This window comes from Saimiri boliviensis, chromosome 2 (genome assembly GCF_048565385.1).
Source record: "Saimiri boliviensis isolate mSaiBol1 chromosome 2, mSaiBol1.pri, whole genome shotgun sequence".
Classification (NCBI taxonomy): domain Eukaryota; kingdom Metazoa; phylum Chordata; class Mammalia; order Primates; family Cebidae; genus Saimiri; species Saimiri boliviensis.
Window position 1 is genome coordinate 98,633,544 of NC_133450.1, and position 22,718 is coordinate 98,656,261.

At 42.7% G+C, this 22,718-nt stretch overlaps 2 protein-coding genes across 6 annotated transcripts in view; one reads left to right on the forward strand and one right to left on the reverse strand.

Moving 5' to 3' along the window:
• ATL1 (atlastin GTPase 1) overlaps nucleotides 1-17,079 on the reverse strand; it is a 110,159-nt gene extending 93,080 nt beyond the window's left edge. For 2 of the 3 annotated variants that reach the window (XM_074393957.1, XM_010341093.3), the window contains exon 1: nucleotides 16,859-17,079. The gene's annotated coding sequence lies outside the window, so the exon portion shown is untranslated. Of the gene's footprint in view, nucleotides 1-16,785; nucleotides 16,803-16,858 lie in introns of those variants that run through there. The other variant, XM_074393956.1, reaches the window with a different exon arrangement.
• A 77-nt stretch (nucleotides 17,080-17,156) lies between these two features.
• The window catches only part of MAP4K5 (mitogen-activated protein kinase kinase kinase kinase 5), a 118,889-nt gene continuing 113,327 nt past the window's right edge, over nucleotides 17,157-22,718 (forward strand). For all 3 annotated transcript variants that reach the window (XM_010341094.3, XM_074393951.1, XM_074393952.1), the window contains exons 1-2: nucleotides 17,157-17,329; nucleotides 17,569-17,785. In XM_010341094.3, the coding sequence (XP_010339396.1) occupies nucleotides 17,678-17,785 (108 nt within the window). In that variant the 5' untranslated portion in view covers nucleotides 17,157-17,329; nucleotides 17,569-17,677. The remainder of the gene's footprint in view (nucleotides 17,330-17,568; nucleotides 17,786-22,718) is intronic.

The following is a 22,718-nucleotide window of genomic DNA, read 5'->3' on the forward strand; positions in this document are numbered from 1 at the left end:
TGCCCATCAGTTTATAAAGGTACACAAAGATGAGTCATAATTTGTAACCAGCTGGAGTCCTAGGAAACCTGGCAGGCCTTTGAACTTTCCTGTTTTGGGACACATAAGCTGCAGGAGTTCCTACCCTTTCTCCCTTTTGTCTACTTTCTCCACCAAATCTCCAACCAGGACCGACATGGATATTTGAATGTCTCTTTCTAATTGCAGCTCCTCCCTTAACTTTTGTATCTATTTTTCCTGCTTTAACCATTTCTCAGTAGCAAGCCTTACCACAACAGCACATTTGCTATCCTTATTGTACTTCAACATCTTAGGCCCTTGCACTACATGCTTTTTCCCACTGGAATTTTCTAAGTGTCCCTGTACTCATGCAGCAACCCACAAAGGTTGAGCAGTTGGCAATTTCACCCCACATGGACGCTGTCGACCACCCTGGGATTCCCACTGCAGACACCCCTTCCTGAATCTTCCTTTGGTCTCTTAGATTCCTGTGATGCCAACTGTTACACAAAAAAACCAGGATTGTATAGAAAAAATTATCTCCAAAACTGGGAGGGAGCTGAGAGAACAAAAAATGACTCAGACAAGTTCAGATTGGCAAGTGGATGAGTTTATTAGGACTTACATACAGGGCATTTCCAGACAGTAGCAGGACAACTCTAGAGACGTGCGCTACTTCCCATCTCTAAACTGCATTTAAGTTAATTTTCTGGCTCTTTGCCTTCTGTGTTTGAGCAATGAGACTTTTTTTTTTTTTTTTTTGTAGAATCCTAGATACTCTCCATGATGTTTGGGTTCTCAGAAACACAAACATCATGGAGAGTATCTGGGAATCCTCCTTGGCTGGGCATCACGGCCTTGGCTCACAGCCTGGCCATCCAAGTTCAAGCAGTGGCTATACACTATTGAGTAATCTGGTGAAGGATCTGTCAAACTACAGTTGGCTTCCTTTCTTTTATTTTCTTTCTTTCTTTCTTTTTTGAGAATGGGTCTCACTCTGTCACTCAGGCTGGATTACAGTGGTACAATCATAGCTTATTGCAGCATTCACCTCCAGGCTCATGCAATCCTCCTGCTTCATCCTTCTGAGTAGCTGTACCTATAGCCTCATGCCACTATGCCTGGCTAATTTTTTCCCCCAACTTTTAGTAGAGATGAGGTCTCACTATGTTGCCCAGGCTGGTCTCAAACTACTGAGCTCAAGCAATCCTCCCACCTCAGCCTCCCAAAGTGCTGAATTTTTTTTTTTTGAGACGGAGTTTCACTCTTGTTACCCAGGCTGGAGTGCAATGGCGCGATCTTGGCTCACTGCAACCTCCGCCTCCTGGATTCAGGCAATTCTCCTGCCTCAGCCTCCTGAGTAGTTGGGACTATAGGCACGCGCCACCATGCCCAGCTAAATTTTTGTATTTTTAGTAGAGACGGGGTTTCACCATGTTGACCAGGATGGTCTAGATCTCTTGACCTCGTGATCCACCCGCCTCGGCCTCCCAAAGTGCTGGGATTAGAGGCGTGAGCCACCACGCCCAGCCTAAAGTGCTGAAATTACAAGGGTGAGCCACCACTGCCCATCCAGCTTATTTTTTAATGCTGGCTCCTCTTATGTTTTCAAAATGACATTGGGCATTCCAGTTACATCAGAAGCAGACACTCATGCCTAGAGACAGAATATTGTCATGTCTGTGTCTTATATACCCTGTTAATGGCAAGGAAAACCTTCCTAGAAGCACTCCAGCAGACTTTCCCTCCTGTGTCACTGTCCAGAATTGTCCAAGCCTAAACCATTCCTTTAACAAGAAAAATGAGGCTAGATCAATCAAGATTTAACAAGAAAAATGAGGCTAGACCAATCAAGTGACTCAGTCTCCCCTGATGGATATAGCCACTTGGAAAAGGACAAGAAAATTGTGGTTCTGCTAGTAAGGACAGAGAAGAGAGGGTAGTTATTGGGCCCAAGGGCCAAAGTGATGATCATGGCTTCCATTTTACCATAACCCTGACTCATACCTTATCTTGTGGGGTCACCCAACCTTAGTCCTAGAGGATCCAAGTCCTTAGTGGTCTCATCCTCACTGGGTTGCTTCAGTTCCCCACTGTCCAGTAACATTAGAGATGCGAATACTAGCAGACACCTTAGTGAGTATCTGAGATTCAAGACATAGTCTTCCTTGGTGCCTTTGTGGAGCAATAACCATGGTAGTTAGAATCAATCACCCCAACTAGTACAATGACACCCTTTCTAACTGTTGATTTAGTGATCTGAAGACTCCAAAATAGCCAGGTCGTAGTTTTAGCTTCCCAATAAATACAACTGTGACCATATCATCTGGGGAAAGTATCAATCCCTTGGGCACTAAGGCCTCCAAGCCCACCAAGTCCAATGCTATAGGGACAATATGATAAAGACAAGGTTGTAGAGAAAAAAAACTCTTTAAGAGAATTATTAGGAATAATAGAAGAGCCACTTCTACCTCAGCTCCTTGGTTCACAGGCCCACGCATTCTGAATATTGAGTAGATGGCAACATATAATGGTGACTGGGTTGAGTCCTATACCACATCCTTACAGGAGTTTTCTCTCAGCCAGTACCACAATTGATCCTTCTGCATACTTTCCTCCATCCTACCAAACTAGCTGTTCCTGATGGGTAAGATTAGTTAATTGCATGGTCATGACTCCACTGCCACACTTCCCTCATAAGAAAATTACTTTCTTACTCAAAGATATTTGGGATATATGGTGATAAAATAAGGCATTCTCTAAGCCCATGAATTGTGGCACTAATAGAAGCTTTCCAAGCAGGGAGGGTAAACCTGTACCTGGAATATGTATCTATTCCCATGATGACAGATCACTCTTCTCTCTATAACAAAAGGAATCTAGTGTAATCAAACTGCCACCAGATGGTTGACTAATCTGTCAGGGGAACAGTATCATACTGGGGTTCCTGCAATGGCCTCTGCTATAAGCAGATTAATCACTCCATAGTGGCACTAACTGAATTATCCTTGGCAAGTAGAAGCCCACGTTGTTGAATCTACTCTTAGCCTGCATTTCTTTTGTCACGTAGACCCACTGAGCAAGCACTAGAGTGACTGGGTAAAGAGGCTGATTGACATCTGTAGGACAGATCTTGTATAACTATCAGGATGGATGCCCTCTGCTGGGCAGTATGGTAGTTCACAGATATTTTCACATTCTGGGCAATTTTAAGAATCCATCCATACTTCTCCCACTGACTTCCTTATCTCAAATCCTCTTCCAAGTAATTGACCAACCTATTCACTACTGTGCATAAATCAGTGTAGATCCATACCTCGGGTCAATTCATCTTCCTAAAAAAGAAGGTAACCAGATGTACTATTCAAAGTGATATCCACTGGGAGAATTTCTCCTCCTCACTATCTTTCAGGGCCATCCCATTATGGTGTGGGCATATAATTCTGTGACTGTCTGCTTCAAGTTACTGCTAGCACATCATAATGAGGCCTAAACTTTTTCTTCCTCTGCTAAATGGCATGAGCCTACAGATAATGAGTTGAAAAATAACAGGTGGCAAAGAAGTAAGGGCAGGTTCAATGAACATTTGTTTCATGTGATTTACTTGTGTCTTCCAGATCATCTCAGGTCAGATCAGTGTATACTCTTCCGTTTGACAATGGAATTCTGCTGCCCATGTTCAACATATGATCCAACAAATTAGGTTAACACCCAATTTATTTTTTTTTCTTTTAAATTTTACTTTAAGTTCTGGGATACCTGTATAGAACGTGCAGGTTTATTCCAGGTATATGTGTTCCATGGTGGTTTGCTGCACCTATCAACCCATCATCTAGGTTTTAAGCCCCACATGCATTAGGTATTTGTCCTGGTACTCTCCCTCAACCCCTGACAGGCTCTGGTGTGTGATGTTCCCCTTCCTGTGTCCATGTGTTCTCATTGTTCAACTCCTACTTACCAGTGAGAACATGAAGGGTAACACCCTATTTCTAAAGAGCATAGGTTCATGTCACATAGTTACTTAGTATCCTATGGTCAGGTGTCTAGCCTCTACTAAGACCTAGTAGCAAATCAAGAGTAGTCTTTCAAATGCACAATAGCTGTCAGCAGATAAGGGCATATTCTTATACCAAAATCCTAGGAGTCTGCATTGGGATTCTCCTACTGGGCTTGCAACAGACTCCATACACTATCCTATTTACCACTGGGTCTGTTGAATCCTAAAGCCTAAGTGTCAGCGCAGCTTGCATCATAGCCTGGACTTTCTGTGGTACTTCATGTTGTTCTAAGTCATATGAACAAGGTGGCAGTCATACAGGTAACATGGGTCAAAGAGTGCAAATGCAGTATATTGTCTCAAAATACAAATAAGCCAAACAAACACTGTGCACCTTTGAGGTGGATGGTATAAGGTAGAGCACCAGAACTCCACTTTGTTGTTAGAAATTTCAGGTTTGTGTCAGGTTCCTGAAGTGGATTTATCTCTCGTTCTCTGGTATTAAGAGTATTTTAAAAAGTTTGCAGGGTGGTTGCTACTTCCTGCTCACAAGGTCCAATTTGCATAATGTTATCAAGATAAAAGACTACCATGATATTCTATTGGATATCAAGGAAACAAAGGTCCCTCTGGAATGACACTCTATTATAGAACAAAAGTCTTTAAATATCCCTGAGGTGATACAATGATAGTGAAGTTGCAATCATATGAAAGCAAACTGCTTCTGATTATTTTTGCTTATGGGAATTGGAAAGAAAGCTACATTCTAGTTTTCAAGTCAATAGCTACCTTCTAGGTGCCAAGAGCTGTGCTGATTTGCTCTAGTAAAGATCCCACATGTGGAAACACAGTTATGATTGGCATCATTTGATTAAATTTTTAATAATCCAAAGACATTCTCCAAAACTAATTTGGCTATTACATGAGCCAAGATGAGTTAAAAGGAAAAGACTTGTAGCTTTCATATCTTTAATGGTGGCACTAACCTCTGTAATGTCCCCAGTAATCAAGTTTGATCTTGGTATTCTAGTTTGGCATGAAGAAGAAATTAGCTATGCAGGTTACACTTGTCCCTACCAATCATAATAGCTCCCTATAAACTTAATGTAGGAATTCTGCTACTCAATATATCTATACTCACATGTATTTTGGGACTGGAAAAATAACTCCAGAATGGAACTTTAGTTCCACTGCCCCCACTATGAAATGGACCAAAACCAAGACTACACTTGACTTTTTAAAATATCTACCTTAATCACTGTAATTGTGGTGGTATTCTGAGGCTGCAGAGATTAGTATTTAGAGCTAATATCAATTAAGCTCCAGAAAGTACGATAATCTCCCATTCCTTAGTTTACAATCACCTGGTAAAAGGCTACAAATGCCTCTGGAAATGGCCTTACAGAAAAGTCACCATTTATACATAACTGCTTTATGGGACTCTTCCTTAAAGACATCTGGCCTCACCCTTAATTAAGGCATTCCAGATTTGTGATCTGGGTTTATGTCTAGGATTCGGGTAATATGTCTTGAATCTCTATTACAATAATTTCAGTTAGGTTTCTACCTATCAGTCCCAGGATTTTTCCACCTACATATGTCAAATAGCACTTCAGTAGGCTGATGGTTTTATTCATTCCTAGAGACTCAGAGATCAATAGGATACTACTACCTATGCTTGCAGTGAAAACATCCCAACTTTTACTTCTTCCTGAAGGTTGTCATAGTAACTGTTCTAAACGTGTCTTTGACAGTTGAGCCACCTGGCCTCTACCAGAATATAAAATCATGGGTCCCGGTTTCATTGTGGGCTCCTGATCATCATCTCTAATCTACCGGGGGCAGCCATAAAAGAATTTACCAAGGGTATCTGTTCTCCCTCATTCAATGTCTTGATAAGGGTAAATTCTATAGGCCCTCTGGGCATGGTATGAATAGAGTATGACTAAGCAGAATGACTATAGTAGAGCAAATCCAACATTCCCATCTCCCTAAACCTTGAGATTCTTTCTTCTACAGTATGCCAGGGAAATTCTGGTGTCTCAGCACATAGACTGTAAGCTATCGTTGAGGACAAGCTTCTAGTAATCCACTTAGAAAGACTTCCAGACACTCAAGTCAACACAGCAAATCTGAATCCAAGGTAAGTATTTACCAAGATCCTACAAATTCTTCAGTGTATAAGCTCTCCTCCAAGAGCACGCCATGTACTTATCCTTCAGGGCTATACAGAAACTCTTTATTCTAACTCATGTTTAAAGTTCTAAACCTCATACATATCTGCTCAGATGCCCCTATCCCATGTCATAGGTCCTAGGCCTTCTCCACCAGGTCCTATGCTCTTACCTTAGCATAACATAACTAGGTCTCACATTTAATTAACATTGCAACTCCAAAGCCTTTATAGTCAGGCTCTGGACTTGATCCTCAGCCATATCTTTTCCTCAGCTATAAGACACAATAGATTTCTTCAAAACTGTCAAGGAAATTTTCTGATTTTCTATTCATGCCTTTAATTTGTAACTCAAGGCTATTTGTCTTTTTTTCCATTTACTCTCACAGAAGCAATCAGAAGATCCAAATGATACAATTTTAGTAAACCTCACTGTCATAGCAGCTAATTGCTAGAGATTGATCTTTCAGTCTTGTGCCCTACACTGACACTCCATTTCATGTCACTACCGATAGTTTGAGCAACTGTGATGCCACTTCATGCCATAGAATACCACTGTTTCATTTTCCTTGGCAAGTAGTTTAAATAAGTAATCATCAGATATGTGAGTAATACCATCCTAGAAAGCCGTTTTTGAGAGTCTCTTTTCTGAGACGAATTCTAATCCCTATATCAATCAGAAAAAAAACACAGAGAAAGAATATAATAAAAGAACCATTTACGAAAATCAAAGTTGGCACAGTGGTGCACACCTGTAGTCCCAGCTACTTGAGAGGCTGAGGTAGGTGGACTGCTTTAGGCTGTGGTACAGTATGATAGCACTTGTGAATGGCCACTGCATTCTATCCTGGGCAACAGAGCAAGACCTCATCTCTAATAAATAAATAAATGATTAAAAATGAGTACAGGGTTAAGGGAACCACCACAGATAGCAAGGAATCCTCAGATTGGCAACAGCAAGCCATTATTATCCTTGCTTCGGAGAGACAAAGAAAAGGAGAGCTTATTGGAATCCCACAAGAGCTATCCAGCTGTAGGATAGGATCCCAGTCAAGCATTGTGGCTTTTCCTGCTCCTAACACTAGTCTACATGAGGTATGGGCAAACTTTGGGCACCCTTTTACATATACCTATTATTGTGTGAGGAAACCAATAAGGAACAGCATAAGATTATTTGTAATCTGCTATCTTTTCTTAGCTATTCAATTTGTAGACAAAATCAATTTGTGAGTTGAATACAAAAATCCTTCTACCAATTTTCACATAAAACTTAAAACCACTCCAAGAATAAAAGTTAAGAGAAACAGCTTTGTAACTGTATTAGTCAATTTTCATGCTGCTGATAAAGACATACCCAAGACTGGGCAATTTACAAAATAGAGAGGTTTAATTGGACTTACAGTTCCATGTGGCTGGGGAAGCCTCACAATCATGGCAGAAGGCAAGGAGGAACATGGCACATCTTACATGGATGGCAGCAGGCAAAGAGAGGGCTTATACAGGGGACACACCCTTTCTTTTTGAGACAGAGTCTCACTTTGTCTCCAGGCACCAGGATGGAGTGCAGTGGCATGATCTCGGCTCGCTGCAACCTCCGCCTCCTGGGTTCAAGCAATTCTCCTGCCTCAGCCTCCCAAGCAGCTGGTACTAGAGGCCTGTGCCACCATACCCAGCTAATTTTTATATTTTAGTAAAGATGGGGTTTCTCCATGTTGGCCAGGATGGTCTTGATCTCTTGGCCTCATGGTCCACCAACCTCAGCCTCTCAAAGTGCTGGGATTACAGGCATGAGCCACCACACGCAGCTGGGAACATCCCTTTTTAAAATCATCAGATCTCGTGAGACTTATTCACTATCATGAGAACAGCATGGGAAAGATTTGCCCCCATGATTCAATTACCTTCCCCTGGGTCCCTCCCATAACATGTGAAAATTTAAGATGAGGTTTGGGAGAAGACACAGCCAAACCATATCATTCAGTCCCTGGTCCCTCCCAAATCTCACGTCCTCATTTCAAAACCAATCATGACTTCTTAACAGTCCCCCAAAGTGTTAACTCATTTCAGTGTTAACTAAAAAGTCCACAGTCCAATGTCTCATCTGAGACAAGTCCTTTCCACTTAGAAGCCTGTAAAATCAAAAGCAGGTTAATTACCTCCTAGATACAGTGAGGGTACAAGCTTTGGGATAAATACGGTCCTTCCAAATGCGAGAAATTAGCCAAAACAAAGAGGCTACAGCCCCATGCAAGTCTAAAATCCAACAGGGCAGTTAAAATCTTTTTTTTTTTTTTTTTTTTTTGAGAGGCTACTGGCATATAGTTGGTAGAGGCCAGGGATTCTTTTTTTTTTATTTTTTTATTTTTATTTTTTATAAAGGCCCCATCTTAAAGGCCCCACTTTTTTTTTTTTTTTTTTGAGAAAAAGAATAATAAGAAAAAGAACAAAGAAGAGGAAGAAAGAGAAAAAGGAAGAGGGAGAGAGAATGGGGGTATTGCTTTGCTGCCCGGGCTAGAATGCAGTCCAAATATGGGTATGCCTACAATTGTCCCCAATAATGGAGACATGAAAGAAAATGAGGGAAGAGAGCAACAAACAAGGAGCCAACCAACATTTCGTTTAAACTTCCAAGTTGATATGATGTGGTACTGATAAGAGTGTATATTCTGTGTAAAGTGAAGAGTTCTATAAATATTAATTACGTTTACTTGTTCCAGATCTGAGTTCAAGTCCTGGATATCGTTATTAATTTTCTGTCTCATTGATCTGTCTAATATTAATGTTGAAGTCTCCCACTATTATTGTGTGGGAGTCTAAGTCTCTTTATAAGTCTTGTATGTCTGGGTATTCCTGTACTGGGTGCGTGTATATTTAGGACCTTTAACTCTTCTTGTTGTTGCATTGATTCTTTTATCATTATATAATGTCCTTCTTTGCTTCTTTTGATCTTCGTTGCTTTAAATACTATTTTATCAGAGGCAAAAATTGTAACTTCTGCTTTTTATTTATTTATTTTTGCTCTCTAGTTGGTTGGTAAGTCTCTCTCCATCCTTTGTTTTGAGTCTTTGTGTATCCTTGAATGTGAGATGGGTCTGGATGCAGCATACAGTTTTAGTTTTTTGTCCAAATTGCCTGTCTTTGAATTGAGGAATTCAGTCAATTTAAATTTAGAATTAATAATGATATGTGTGAGTTTAATACTGTCATTTAATGTTAGCTGGCTATTTTGACCATTAGTTGATGTAAATTCTTCATTATATTGATGTTTTTTACTTTTTGGTATTTTTTAGAAAGGCTGATACTGTTTGTTCCTTTCTATGTGTAGTGGTTCTTTCAGAAGCTCTTGTAAAGCAGGCCTGGTGGTGATGAATTCTCTGAGTGCTTGCTTGTTCACAAAAAACTTTATTTTTCCTTCACTTATGAAGCTTAGTTTGGCTGGATGTGAAATTCTTGGTTGAAAGTTCTTTTCTTTAAGGATGTTGAATATTGGTCCCCACTCTCTTCTGGCTTGTAGGGTTTCTGCTGAGAGATCTGCTGTGAGTCTGATAGGCTTCCCTTCGTGGGTAACCTGACCTTTCTCTCTGGCTGCCCTTAGTATTTTCTCCTTCATTTCAACCCTGGTGAATCTGACGATTATGTGCCTTGGAGTTGCTCTTCTTGAGGAATATCTTTGTGGTGTTCTCTGTATTACCTGGAGCTGAATATTATCCTGCCTTACTAAGTTGGGAAAATTTTCCTGAATAACATCCTGAAGCATATTTTCCAGCTTGGATTCATTCTCTTCGTCACATTCGGGTACACCTATCAAGCGTAGATTAGGTCTTTTCACATAGTCCCATATTTCTTGGAGACTTTGCTCGTTCCTTTGTATCCTTTTTTCTCTACTCTTGTCTTCTTGTTTTATTTCATTGAGTTGGTCTTCGACCTCTGATATCCTTTCTTCTGCTTGATCAATTCGGCTGTTAAAACTTGTGCATACTTCACGTAGTTCTCGTATTGTGTTTTTCAGTTCCATCAATTCACTTATTTTCCTCTCTAAATTTTGTATTCTTGTTGACATTTCGTCAAACCTTTTTTCAAAGTTCTTAGTTTCTTTAGATTGTGTTAGCACAAGTTCTTTTAATTCACAGAAGTTTCTTATTATCCACGTTTTGAAGCCTGCTTCTGTAATTGGAACACACTCGTTCTCCATCAAGCCTTGTTTCGTTGCTGATGAGGAACTGGGATCCCCTGCTGAGGGAGAGGCGTTCTGATCTTGGGTATTCTCAGCCTTTTTTGGCTGTTTTCTTCCCTTCGTTGTAGATTTATCCATTTGTGGTCTTTATAATTACCGTCTTTGTAATTGGGTTTCTGAGTGGACGTCCAACTTATTGATTCTCAGCGCCGAAATCTGAGCAACCCACTGCACCGACCAAATCAGCGGCGTTAAGATTGATGGTGCCTTTCTGACTCTGCACCAAGAACCGACGCTCTGAGGCGCCGGCAAAACCGCCTCGCCGGTCACAGGAGTCGCACTGGCGACCCGTGGGGCTCCTCCGCTGGGAATCTCCTGGTACGTGAGCAACCAGAATTCATGTGAAGGTGTGGCGTCCTCTCGTTCTTTGCGTTTTCAGTAGGAGCTACAATCCCGAGCTGCTAGTGATCAGCCATCTTGGATCTCTCTCAGGGCAGTTAAAATCTTAAAGCTCCAAAATGATCTCCTTTGACTCCATGTCTCACATCCAGGTCACACTGATGCAAGAGGTTAGTTTCCATGGTCTTGGGCAGCTCCACCCCTGTGGCTATGCAGGGTACAGCCTCCCTCTGGGTGCTTTTATGGGCTGGTGCTGTGTCTGCAGCTTTTCCAGGTGCACAGTGCTAGCTGCCAGTAGATCTACCATTCTGGGGTCTGTAGGACAGTGGCCTTCTTCTCACAGCTCCACCAGGCAGTGCTTGAGTAGGGACTCTGTATGGGGCTTAGATCCCACATTTCCCTTCCACACTGCCCTAAAGAGGTCCTTCATGAGAGCCCTGCCCCTGCAGAAAACTTCTGCCTGGACATCCAGACATTTCCATACATCTTCTGAAATCTAGGCAGAGGTTCCCAAACCTCACTTCTCAACTTCTGTGTACTAGCAGGCTCAACGCCACATGGAAGCTGCCAAGGCTTGAGGCTTGCACCCTTTGAAGCCATGGCCCTAGCTCTATGTTGGCCCCTTTCAGCCATACCTGGAGCAGCTGGAATACAGGGCACCAAGTCTCTAGGCTGCACACAGCACAGGGACCCTGGGTCAATGAAACTACTTTTTCCTTCTAGGCCTCCAGGCCTGTGATGAAGGTCTGCTGTGAAGACCTCTGACATGCCCTGGAGGCATTTTCCCCATTGTCTGGGGATAATATCCAGCTCTTTGTTACTTATGCAAATTTCTGCAGCCTGCTTGAATTTTTCCTCAGAAAATGGGATTTTCTTTTCCAATGTATTATCAGGCTGCAAAGTGTCCAAACTTTTTTTTTTTTTTTTTGAGACAGAGTCTCACACTGTTGCCCAGCCTGTAGTGCAGTGGCGCAATCTCAGCTCACTGCAATCTCCACCTCCTGTGTTCAAGCAATTCTCCTGCCTCAGCCTCCCCAGTAGCTGGGACTACAGGCACGGGCCACCATGTCCAGGTAGTTTTTTTTGTGTGTGTGTATTTTTAGTAGAGACAGGGCTTCACCATGTTGGCCCAGATGGTCTTGATCTCCTGACCTCGTGATCTGCCTGCCTTGGTCTCCCAAAGTGCTGGGATTACAGGTATGAGTCACCACATCCAGCCTGGTCTCCAAACTTTTATGCTCTGCTTCTCTTATAAAACGGAACGCTTTTAACAGCACCCAAGTTACCTCTTGAATGCTTTGCTGCTTAGAAATTTCTTCCGCCAGATACCCTAAATCATCTCTCTCAATTCAAAGTTCCACAAATCTCTAGGGCAGGGGCAAAATGCCACCAGTGTCTTCGCTAAAACACAACAAGAGTCATCTTTGTTCCAGTTTCAACAAGTTCCTCATTTCCATCTGAGACCACCTCAGCCTCGACCTTATTGTTATATCACTATCAGCATTTTTGCCAAAGCCATTCAACACGTCTCTAGGAAGTTCCACATTTTCCCACATTTTCCTGTCTTCTGAGCCCTCTAAACTGTTCCAACCTCTGTCAGTTACCTGATTCCAAAGTGGCTTCCACATTTTTGGGTAACTTTTCAGCAGCTCCTTCTCTATTGGTACCAATTTAATGTATTAGTCTGTATTCATGCTGCTGAAAAAGACAAACCTGAGACCTGGCAATTTACAAAAGAAAGAGGTTTAACTGGACTTACAGTTCCATGTGGCTGGGAAAGTTTCACAATCATGGCAGAAGGCAAGGAAGAGCAAGTCACATCTTACATGTATGACAGCAGGCAAACAGAGAGAGCTTGTGCAGGGGAACTCCTCTTTTTAAAACCACCAGGTCTCATGAGACATATTCACTGTCATGAGAACAGCATGGGAAAGACTTGCTTTCATGATTCAATTACCTCCTACGAGGTCCCTCCCACAATATGTGGGAATTCAAGATGACATTTGGATAGGGACACAGCCAAACCATTTCAGTAACTTATCTAATGATCAATTCAAATGGGATGAAAGGGATATCCACTGCCTTCCTCACCGCTTCTTTTGTTTTTTGTTTTTTGTTTTTTTTTTGAGATGGAGTTTTGCTCTTGTTGCCCAGGCTGGAGTGCAATGGCATGATCTTGGCTCACTGCAACCTCTGCCTCCCAGGTTCAAGCAATTCTCCTGCCTCAGGCTCCCAAGTAGCTGGGTCTGCAGGTGCCTGCCACCACACCTTGCTAATTTTTGTATTTTTAGTAGAGATGGGGTTTCACGATATTGACCAGGCTGGTCTCAAACTCCTGACCTTGTGACCCGCTCACCTCGGCCTCCCAAAGTGCTAGGATTACAGGTGTGAGCCACCATGCTGGTCTCTCACCTCTTCTTTTTAAAACTCTCATCATAATAACCTGATCGTCATCCTGAATGAGCTACATGTTCTAATGCCATCCAGAACAAAATATATTAGAATTGCCCTGTATTTGGAAAATGTGGTTTATGCCTCAACAAACAAGTGGCCCTAATTAATAACACAATGGTTTAATAATAAGTATTTGGCCGGGCACAGTGGCTCAAGCCTGTAATCCCAGCACTTTGGAAGGCCGAGGTGGGTGGATCACAAGGTCAAGAGATCGAGACCATCCCAGTCAACATGGTGAAACCCCGTCTCTACTAAAAATACAAAAAATTAGCTGGGCATGGTGGCACGTGCCTGTAGTCCCAGCTACTCAGGAGGCTGAGACAGGAGAACTGCCTGAACCCAGGAGGCGGAGGTTGCGGTGAGCCGAGATCGCGCCATTGCACTCCAGCCTGGGTAACAAGAGCAGAACTCCGTCTCAAAAAAAAAAAAAAAAAAAAAGTATTTAAAAATCCAAATCATAATTGGGACAATGTCTTCCAACATTTATTTCTGTTTAACAGATCTATAGAGCAGTCAACTGAATCACATAGAGTTACATGTTGAAACTAGCTTATGTTGGCAGATTAATCAGGAGATTACTATATTGCTTAAACCTGTATGTTCAATAGACTAAGTCATTGTCCTTATGCTCTGTCCTATCACACTTGAAGGTTTAATTAGCCATTCTGTCTTGGATAATAAATTGTGAGCCTTAACCTTATATAAGACAAAGCATTTTATGTCTCCCAATTCTTTTTTATTCTGCTTTGGCTGAAGTTAGAGCTGAAACTAGAGACCACAGATTCAGTTAGCATTTTACCAAAGAACTCTGAAAGAAGGGAAGTACATTACGAAGCATGTGGCAAACCATTACAGTTTGTTATACTGATAAGGGTCAAAGCTGAAAAATATTTACGTGTCAGACGGCATGACGACACTAAGAATGCATGACAATGAGGTTAGAATGAAGGACGTATCAAGCCATATTTATTCTTATTCCATACTTTGTCATATGAAATTGGGTGGTTTGCAAGAAATTCTCTGGTTAGTTACCACGACATAAGTAACATATTATTATATAAACTTCAACCTTGAAATTATTTGCTTAATTGTTCAGGATGTAAAATTAAATTCACTCAGTATATATTTACTTTAAGTAAATTGAATTTGAATTTTTTACAAAGCAACCTACTTCACTGATCTTGTTAAACTTAACCAGTATTTTTTTTTTTTTTTTTTTGAGACAGAGTCACACTCTGTTGCCCAAGCTGGAATGCAATGTTGCAATCTCACTGCATCCTCTACCTCCCGGGGTCAAGCGATTCTCCCACCTCAGCCTCCCTAGTAGCTAGGATTACAGGCATGCGCCACCAAGCTCAGCTAAATTTTGTATTTTTAGTAGAGACAGGGTTTCACCATATTGGCCAGGTTGGTCTCGAACTCCTGACCTTGTGATCTACCCGCCTCGGCCTCCCTAAGTGCTGGGATTACAGGTATGAGCCACTACGCCCAGCTGACTCAACCAGTATTTTTTAAATCCTTAAGATTCTTTTGGAGTTAGTATAAAACAAATATTTTCCTCTTTGCATGAATTGTGGTACAAGTAAAATAATGATTATAGCAGACACATTTTTGAACCACCACATAAAATCTTGATTTTTTCCATGCTACCTGCCTCTAGGTTGATGTTCAAAGCATATGGATCTGCCATTACTTGCAACATAAAATATCTGTACTCCAGGGTCTTGTTGAAACCTATGACCTCAAACATTTTATTGCCTACTTCATTTTAAATGCTGTATTTCAAGAATAACATGCTTAAAGGTTTGTCAGGATATTTATCCTTGTCTCAAACTGGGCATTCTGTTTCTACTTTATGAAGAAGGCTCATTAGATAACATTTTTTGAAGTCTTCACATGAGGAAAATACATGCCTCTTTCTTGATCAGTTGGTTATTCTTCACTGGTTATTCAAAACACCATAAAATCCTCTGCTTGGGCCAGGCGCATGGCTCACGCCTGTAATCCTAACACTTTGGGAGGCCAAGGTGGGGGCAGATCACCTGAGGTCAGGAGTTCAAGATCAGGCTGACCAGCATGGAGAAAGCCTGTCTCTACTAAAAATACAAAATTAGTCAGGCATAGGGGCACATGCCTCTAATCCCAGCTATTCAGGAGGCTGAGGCAGGAGAATTGCTTGAACATGTGAGGCAGAGGTTGTGGTGAGCCGAGATCAGGCCATTGCATTCCAGCCTGGGCAACAAGAGCAAAACTCCATATCAAAAAAAAAAAAAAAAAAAAAAAAAAGAAAAGAAAAGAAAAGAAAAAAACTTCATACTGGTTTGTCCACTTATTTTTATCCTGTTTCATAGTGTTTTCTGTAGGCTGCCTGAAATTCTCTTGAGTAATCCAAGTATAAATATGGAAGAATAAATATATTTCAGACTAGATAAAGGATAAATACTTACAGGGCAAGAGGAAAAAAATCCCAAATGAATCTATGACAGTAAACAAGTACTAAGACACCAATAGAACATTTGAAGAGATTTTGAGTCATTGAAGCCAAAAGTATGTGCCCACCAAAACAAGTGCCAAGAATCTTTGAAAGAAGGAACTGTTCTTCAACAATTTTTTCAATGCAGCAAACACATAGGCTTTGTCCATGGAGCATGAAAGTCTGGGCTTACTTATCTTCCCCAAATAAGTGCCCTTTGTGTGTGGAGCACAAGAAAATACATATATTCCCTGTCCTGTTAAGGTGCGAATTTAATTTCTCCATTATACAATTATCAACAATAAGGAGGACATTTCTCAAGAACAGAATTAAAAATGGGATGTTCAAAGCCACATGCCAACATCTCCAACTTGCTCTTTTGTGATGTTTCAGTCACTAAATGCAGTGGCTGAGTGTTATCTGGCATTTCTGTTCAAAATCTCCACGAGGCTCTGGAAATAACTTAGCCAGTATAACGTAACACTGGCAACTTTGTACCTTCAGAGCAAGACTGGAACTGAAACTGCAAAACAGCTTGTGAAATATCAGCCAAATTACTTCCCTGAACTCCTGTTCCATATATGCTGTGCACTGTTAAGTATTTTAAAACCTCTTATATTCGATAACCCTCTTTACAAGCCTGTAAAACCCTTTATAAACACTTTCTTGGGTGCCAGAGGCAAAACCTTATCCTCTTCAAGCTGCAGATAAGGATACTGAGATATTGCCATATATGCTGTTTTGTCCCAGAGCACATACTGAGGAGGTGGTAGAACCAGAACCAGTCTTTGACCCCTGACTTTGTTTTACTTTTGCGGAACTCCTGATCTCATTAAAGGTGCAATACCCGCGGTGAGACTCTGCTGGTACCCAACAGGGACAAAGGCCATTGGGCAGTTTTACGAATTCAGGGTTTCAGAAATGTCTCAGAAGAACTAAGTAGAAGACAGGTTGTGCAGGTGTGCAGTTCAGCCTCAAACTGGTACCACCGGGAATGGTTTGCAAAACAGGAAGGTGCAGTAGGGTGTGCCGAGACTTAGTTAACCTGGCAGTCCCCACCTCCTTCCCCGGCGTCCCGCTGCCAGGTTACTTCTGGCCCAGTGCCCTTAACGTACCTGTTCCGTGTGGAACCTGGAGGGCTGCGTTCCCAATGCCCTTCTTCCTCTACCCGTCACCCTCCAGGCCTACCTGACAAATGTGCCGACGGCTTCGCCAGGTCATGCCGGCCCACGAATGCCCAGGCGGGTCTCTTATTGCTGAGAGTGGGAGGGAGACAGCCCAGGCCCCGCAAGGACGCGCCCGGCTAGGGGGGCGCGGTGGCGCGGTGGGAGGGTGTCGTGTCCTCAGCAGGCCTCAGGGCGGCAGTCTGGTCCCGCGGCCCGAGCGCTCGGGCGGGCCGCTGGGCGCCGACCCGTGCTGGCCGGGAACGTGTCTCCCGGTGACGCAGCCCCGGGTGGGGAACGTGGTGCGGCGGCGGCGGCGACCGTACGCGCCTCCGCCGCCTCCAAGAGGACGCGCGGTGCAGCGGCTGAGTGGCGGCGGCGGCGGCGTCTGCAGACCCGGAGCTGCCGGTCGGCGCGGGGGAGGGGAACGCGGGAGCGGTCTAGGAAGTAGGTCCCCGACTCCGCGCTCAACAAAGAGCGGGGCCGCCCCCATCAGGTACGGAACCGGCGCTGGGCCCCGGAAGGCGAGGAGGCCCGGCCAGGCAGTTCGCGGGCGGCCGGGGTGGGGGAAGGGCCGCAGCCCGAACAAGGACACTGGGTGCCGGTGGCCCTTTCAGGCCCGTGCCTCTTCCACCGCCCCTGGCGGAACGAAGGGAAGGGGCTGGGCCGCGGGGCGCGGGCCGCTCGGGGCCGTATCCCGCGACGCCGACCCGCCTTTGCTCGTCCTTCGTGCAGGCAGAGCTGCGGGCGGAGGCTCCATGTTGGGAAGCGGCGCCGTTCGTGCTCGTTAGCGGGAATCGCGGAGCCGCGGGCCGAGCCGGCGGGGGCCGGGCCCTGAGCGAAGATGGAGGCCCCGCTGCGGCCTGCCGCGGACATCCTGAGGCGGAACCCGCAGCAGGACTACGAGCTTGTCCAGAGGGTCGGCAGCGGCACCTACGGGGACGTCTACAAGGTGAGTGGCGCGGGCCGGGCCCTGTTCCTGCCGTCGACTGGGTCCCGGGAATAGAAGCCACTTTCGGGCGAAGTACTGGGGCGAGGGGAGGATGCTTTTATTGTTGCTTCTTGGGGAGAAAGCGGCCGGAATCCCTTTTACTCGGTTCTGAGCACCCTGGACTCATGACTTGTTCTAATCGCTACCAACAAGCAGAACTAACCACACAGTTACTTACTGCTGTTGTACTTTTTTGTGGTTTAAAGGCTTTTTAATAAGGCCAATTTATGGTATTGAAGGGGGTTTGAATCTGCTTATGGAATTACACCGAAGGATGCTCTAGTGTTAGCATGGAAAAATGAAGATAGTAGATAGGAAAGAGTATTGACATTTAGATATTTGCATTAAAAAAAAAAAAAGCAAAAACTTGTTTTAATGGATGAGCTTGACCTAAAAAAAGCCATACGAAACCCTGTGTCTGACCTTTAACTGTAAGCAAACTAATATTGGTGACATTTATGCAAATACTTTTCCGATATAAAAAGATGCTTTTCCTGGTGGAAGTTTCATCGTTTGTTTTTGGTTGACGATGAAAATATGATGTTAGCACACTGGGTTTTGTTTTACTTTAGCGGTTTCTTTCAGGGATTTATAACATCCCATAATTATGAGTGGCCATGAGCTGCTGTCTTTGTATTGTGCTCTTTTGTATTATTTGGGACAAACGATGAGAGTGAGTTACTCCTAATTTAGAATTTTAAAAAACATTGTAAAGAAGCAAACCGATTCCCAAAATCCGCTGAGTTCTTGAATTCGGAGGAAAGAGATTGATACTGCCTGATACTTTTTGTTCTGTGTTCCAGAAAGGGAGCATTAGTGCAACCCACGAGTATTAAGGGCAAGTTCCTTTGCTTTTTTGCAGCAGGGTTGTTTATTGGATTTGATCATGATATGTATCCCATTGTGCCAAACAACAGTTCTGCATTTCCCTTAAGTGGTGGGTGCTATCTGGGTAATTAAACAGTAAATTCCTCTGGGGTTATAGTCTTTTGCTCAGGTGGTTCCCCTCTTTCTACTTAATTGCGTTTAATTTCCTCTCTATTAATATTAGCATTTCAAGGTGGCAATATTACAGCTCTAGCACTGTTTGATTCTGCTGCAATAAACTGTAATGGATAGGCTTTTTATTCCTTAAACAAGAATTTGAGTCTTCTGTACCAGGCACTGTTAAGAGGTACTGGGGTGTTGAATTGTGAGTAAGGTCCCAGTTCTTTAACTCAAAATGTTCAATGATTATAGCAATCCTCTTCTTCTTTATGTAAAATGAGAGGTAGTAAACTTAGTTGTTTATCCAGGGATTAGCCATTTTGTGGAATGCTCTTTAGAAAATTGAAATTCCTGTTTCCTTTCTCAATCTCGTTTTTTAGTCATCTTTGTCTATGATTCATTGTGTGTTAGACCAGTTCAATTTAGTTCTTGTTAATTTACAAAAGTATAAATTCTACTTGTTGTATGTTCTCTTGTCTCTACTACAATAAAAGTTTAAGAATGTTTTCCCTATAGAGATCTTAAGACCTCCACCCCTTTTCTTCGTAGATATAGTAACTAAAGCGACTGTCTGGAGCAGGATTTTATTCATGCCGGTGAAAACAAAGATTATATTTAAGGGGCAGCTAATGTCTGCCTTTTACCCTGGTGCCTTCCTGTCCTAGCCTCTTTCTGCAGTTCCCAAACAGAGGATCAGAAACTGAATATTCATCACACTCTACCTTCATCCCTCAACACGTGGTCCTCTACCTTCAGTGTTGCTTCCTCACACTTACATGTATATTCATTGCACACTAGGCCGCTTCTGATTCTAAACATCCTTAAGGCATTCATAGCTCCTTGTCTTTTGTTTACCTTTGTTCTAATTACTTGGAATCACCTCTCACCCCTCCATTGCCACCAATTGCTGTAATACCTGTGCTTGAAAACCTTACTCAGATGCTCCTGGGCAAGACCTAGCCCTTCCCCCTTATTTCCGAGCCTCATCTACCACTGTCCTTAGTCATTATGCTTTAGTGACCCTGGCTTGCTTGCTGCTTCTTAAACATAATAACCATCTCCCTATCTTTGGATCTCTGTTCTTGCTATTTCCTCTCTTCATAATGTGTCCTCTGCCCCCTACCATATGGCTTGCTTCCTTCCTTCTTTATTTTACACCTTCTCCATCTTTTTTCCTGCTTTATATTTTGCTTTGTACTTACCACCAACATAATGTTTTACTTATTTTTTTCTTGTTTATTATCTATCTTAATTCACTAAAATACTGGCAGGAATTTTAACCTGTTCACTGCTCTGTCTCTGATTATGCCTGGCACAGAGTAAGTACTTCCTAAAAATCTAATAAGTGAATGAATGAATATCAGACTTTGTCACCTAGTTCTCTGAGCATTTGCTTTGACATCACAGCACTAAGTTAGCATTTAATACAGTAATAAGTATTACTGTAATGCCATTTGCTTGTTTGTTTGGAGACAGGGTCTGGCTCTGTCGTCCACGCTAGAGGGCAGTGGCATGATCTTGCTTCATTGAAGCCTCAACCTCCCTGGCTGAAGTGATCCTTCCACCTCAGCCTCGCAAGTAGTTGGCACTACAGGTGTGCGCCACCATGTCTGGCTAATTGTATTTTTTTAGGGAAGAGGGGTTCTTGCCATGTTGCCCAGGCTGGTCTCGAACTCTTGAGCTCAAATGATCTGGCTGCCTCAGGCTCCCAGCCGGATTACAGGCATGGGCCACCACATCTGGCCCTATAATGCCTTTTAATGATACTCTGCATGTTTATTTTTATTACAAATTTCAACTATTTGAGTTCTCTGGGGAAATATTTCTGAAAAACTATTTTATAGTATATCCATTATCAGTCATCTAAGTAAGTCCTATAGAATTTTGTCAGTTTACTGTAAATTAATTTTGAGATAGGGCCACACTCGTTAGGCTAGAGTGCAGTGGCACGATCACCTCACTGCAGCCTTGAACTCCTGGGTTTAAGGGATTCTCCCGCTTCAGCCTCCTGAGTAGCTGGTACTATGTGTGTGTGGCAACATGCCTGCCTAATTATTATTATTATTCTTTTTTTTTAATGTAAAGGCAGGTTCTCCTTATGTTGCCCAAGCTGGTCTCAAACTCTTGACCTCATGTGATCCTCCTGCTTCAGGCTTCCGAAGGCCTGGGATTTTTTTTTTTTTGAGACGGAGTTTCGCTCTTGTTACCCAGGCTGGAGTGCAATGGCACGATCTCGGCTCACCGCAACCTCCGCCTCCTGGGTTCAGGCAATTCTCCTGCCTCAGCCTCCTGAGTAGCTGGGATTACAGGCACACGCCACCATGCCCAGCTAATTTTTTGTATTTTTAGTAGAGACGGGGTTTCACCGTGCTGACCAGGATGGTCTCGATCTCCTGACCTCGTGATCCACCCGCCTCAGCCTCCCAAAGTGCTGGGATTACAGGCTTGAGCCACCGCGCCCGGCAGGCCTGGGATTAATAGGTGTAAGCCACCAAGCCTGGACTTACTCCAGCTTTTTTTTTTTTTTTTCACACCTGCGGTGTCTTTTTAAACAGAAGCCTTAAAAGGACTACAGCTTTGAGTTTCTTCATGATCTATTTTTATGTTCATTAATACCATAGATCCTCTCTGAAGCCTCCATCTTTCCTGAGAATCCCCAAGACGGAGAGCTCAGTCTTATATTGGCTGTTCCCTGTTTGAAAGAAGAGGAGGAACATAAAGATTCTTCTAGATAAAAGGGGTGAATCATTGAGGGCAAGAGTGTGAAATGGTAGAGGGAAAAGAAACACAGAAGAGGAATGGAATGTGGTGGATGGTGGATGAAGGATTAAATTTCAACTGAGCAGCGTTTATTTGTAATTACTGTAAAAATTTAGATTTGCCAACAGGAAGGGTAAATCTGGAGATTTAGATTCTTGACTACCTTCTGATCACAATGATCTAGAACAACTACAGCATCATGATAGAGTTCATAATCAGTAGTACAAGCCATTTGGGCAGTCCTTAACCAAATACGTGTATCAAAATTGTCTCCAGCCTAGATTTCACGGAAGTTCTGGGAATCTGGTTTTTTATCTTTATTATTATTATTTTATCTTTCATAGAGTTTAATTTAGAGTGGGCTATCCCATGAATTTTTTTCTAAACTTTATTGCTTTTTCTGATTGACTATAGAAGAAAAACATGTTTAGTTCCTGGAGGACAGTAACAGTTGTCTCTTGTACATCTCTGTAACATAACAAACAACTGCTCAATAAATATTTGTTGAACAAATTAGTTGTAGAAAATTACTGATAGATAAATACTGCTAATAATTTAATACAGTTTATTTCAGGCTTTTGTTCTAAATGTTTTTAAACCAGTATTTCCAGAATGTCTTTTATATTTATGATTGGGATTATGATATAGCTCTTTTTTTACTTGATTGAAACGAACAGCATTTTCCCTAGTTGTTAAGTATTCTACAAAAGTACTCCCTTTTTTTTTTGGTGACAGGGTCTTGCTCTGTTGCCCAGACTAGAGTGCAGTAGTACAGTACTGTAATTACATGAAACTACCTTTTTTTGTTTGTTTGTTTTGTTTTTGAGACAGAGTCTCCCTCTGTTACCACGCTGGAGTACAGTGGTGTGATCTTGGCTTACGGCAACCTTCACCTCCTGGGTTTAAGCTATTCTCCTGCCTCAGCCTCCCGAGCAACTGGGATTACAGGCACGTGCCACCACACCCAGCTAATTTTTGTATTTTAAGTAGAGATGGGGTTTCACCGTATTGGCCAGGATGATCTTGATCCTGACCTTGTGATCTGCCCACCTGGACCTCCCAAAGTGCTGGGATTACAGGCATGAGCCATTGCGCCCAGCCAAAAATTCAATTTTTTTTTTTTTTGAGATGGAGTTTTGCTCTTGTT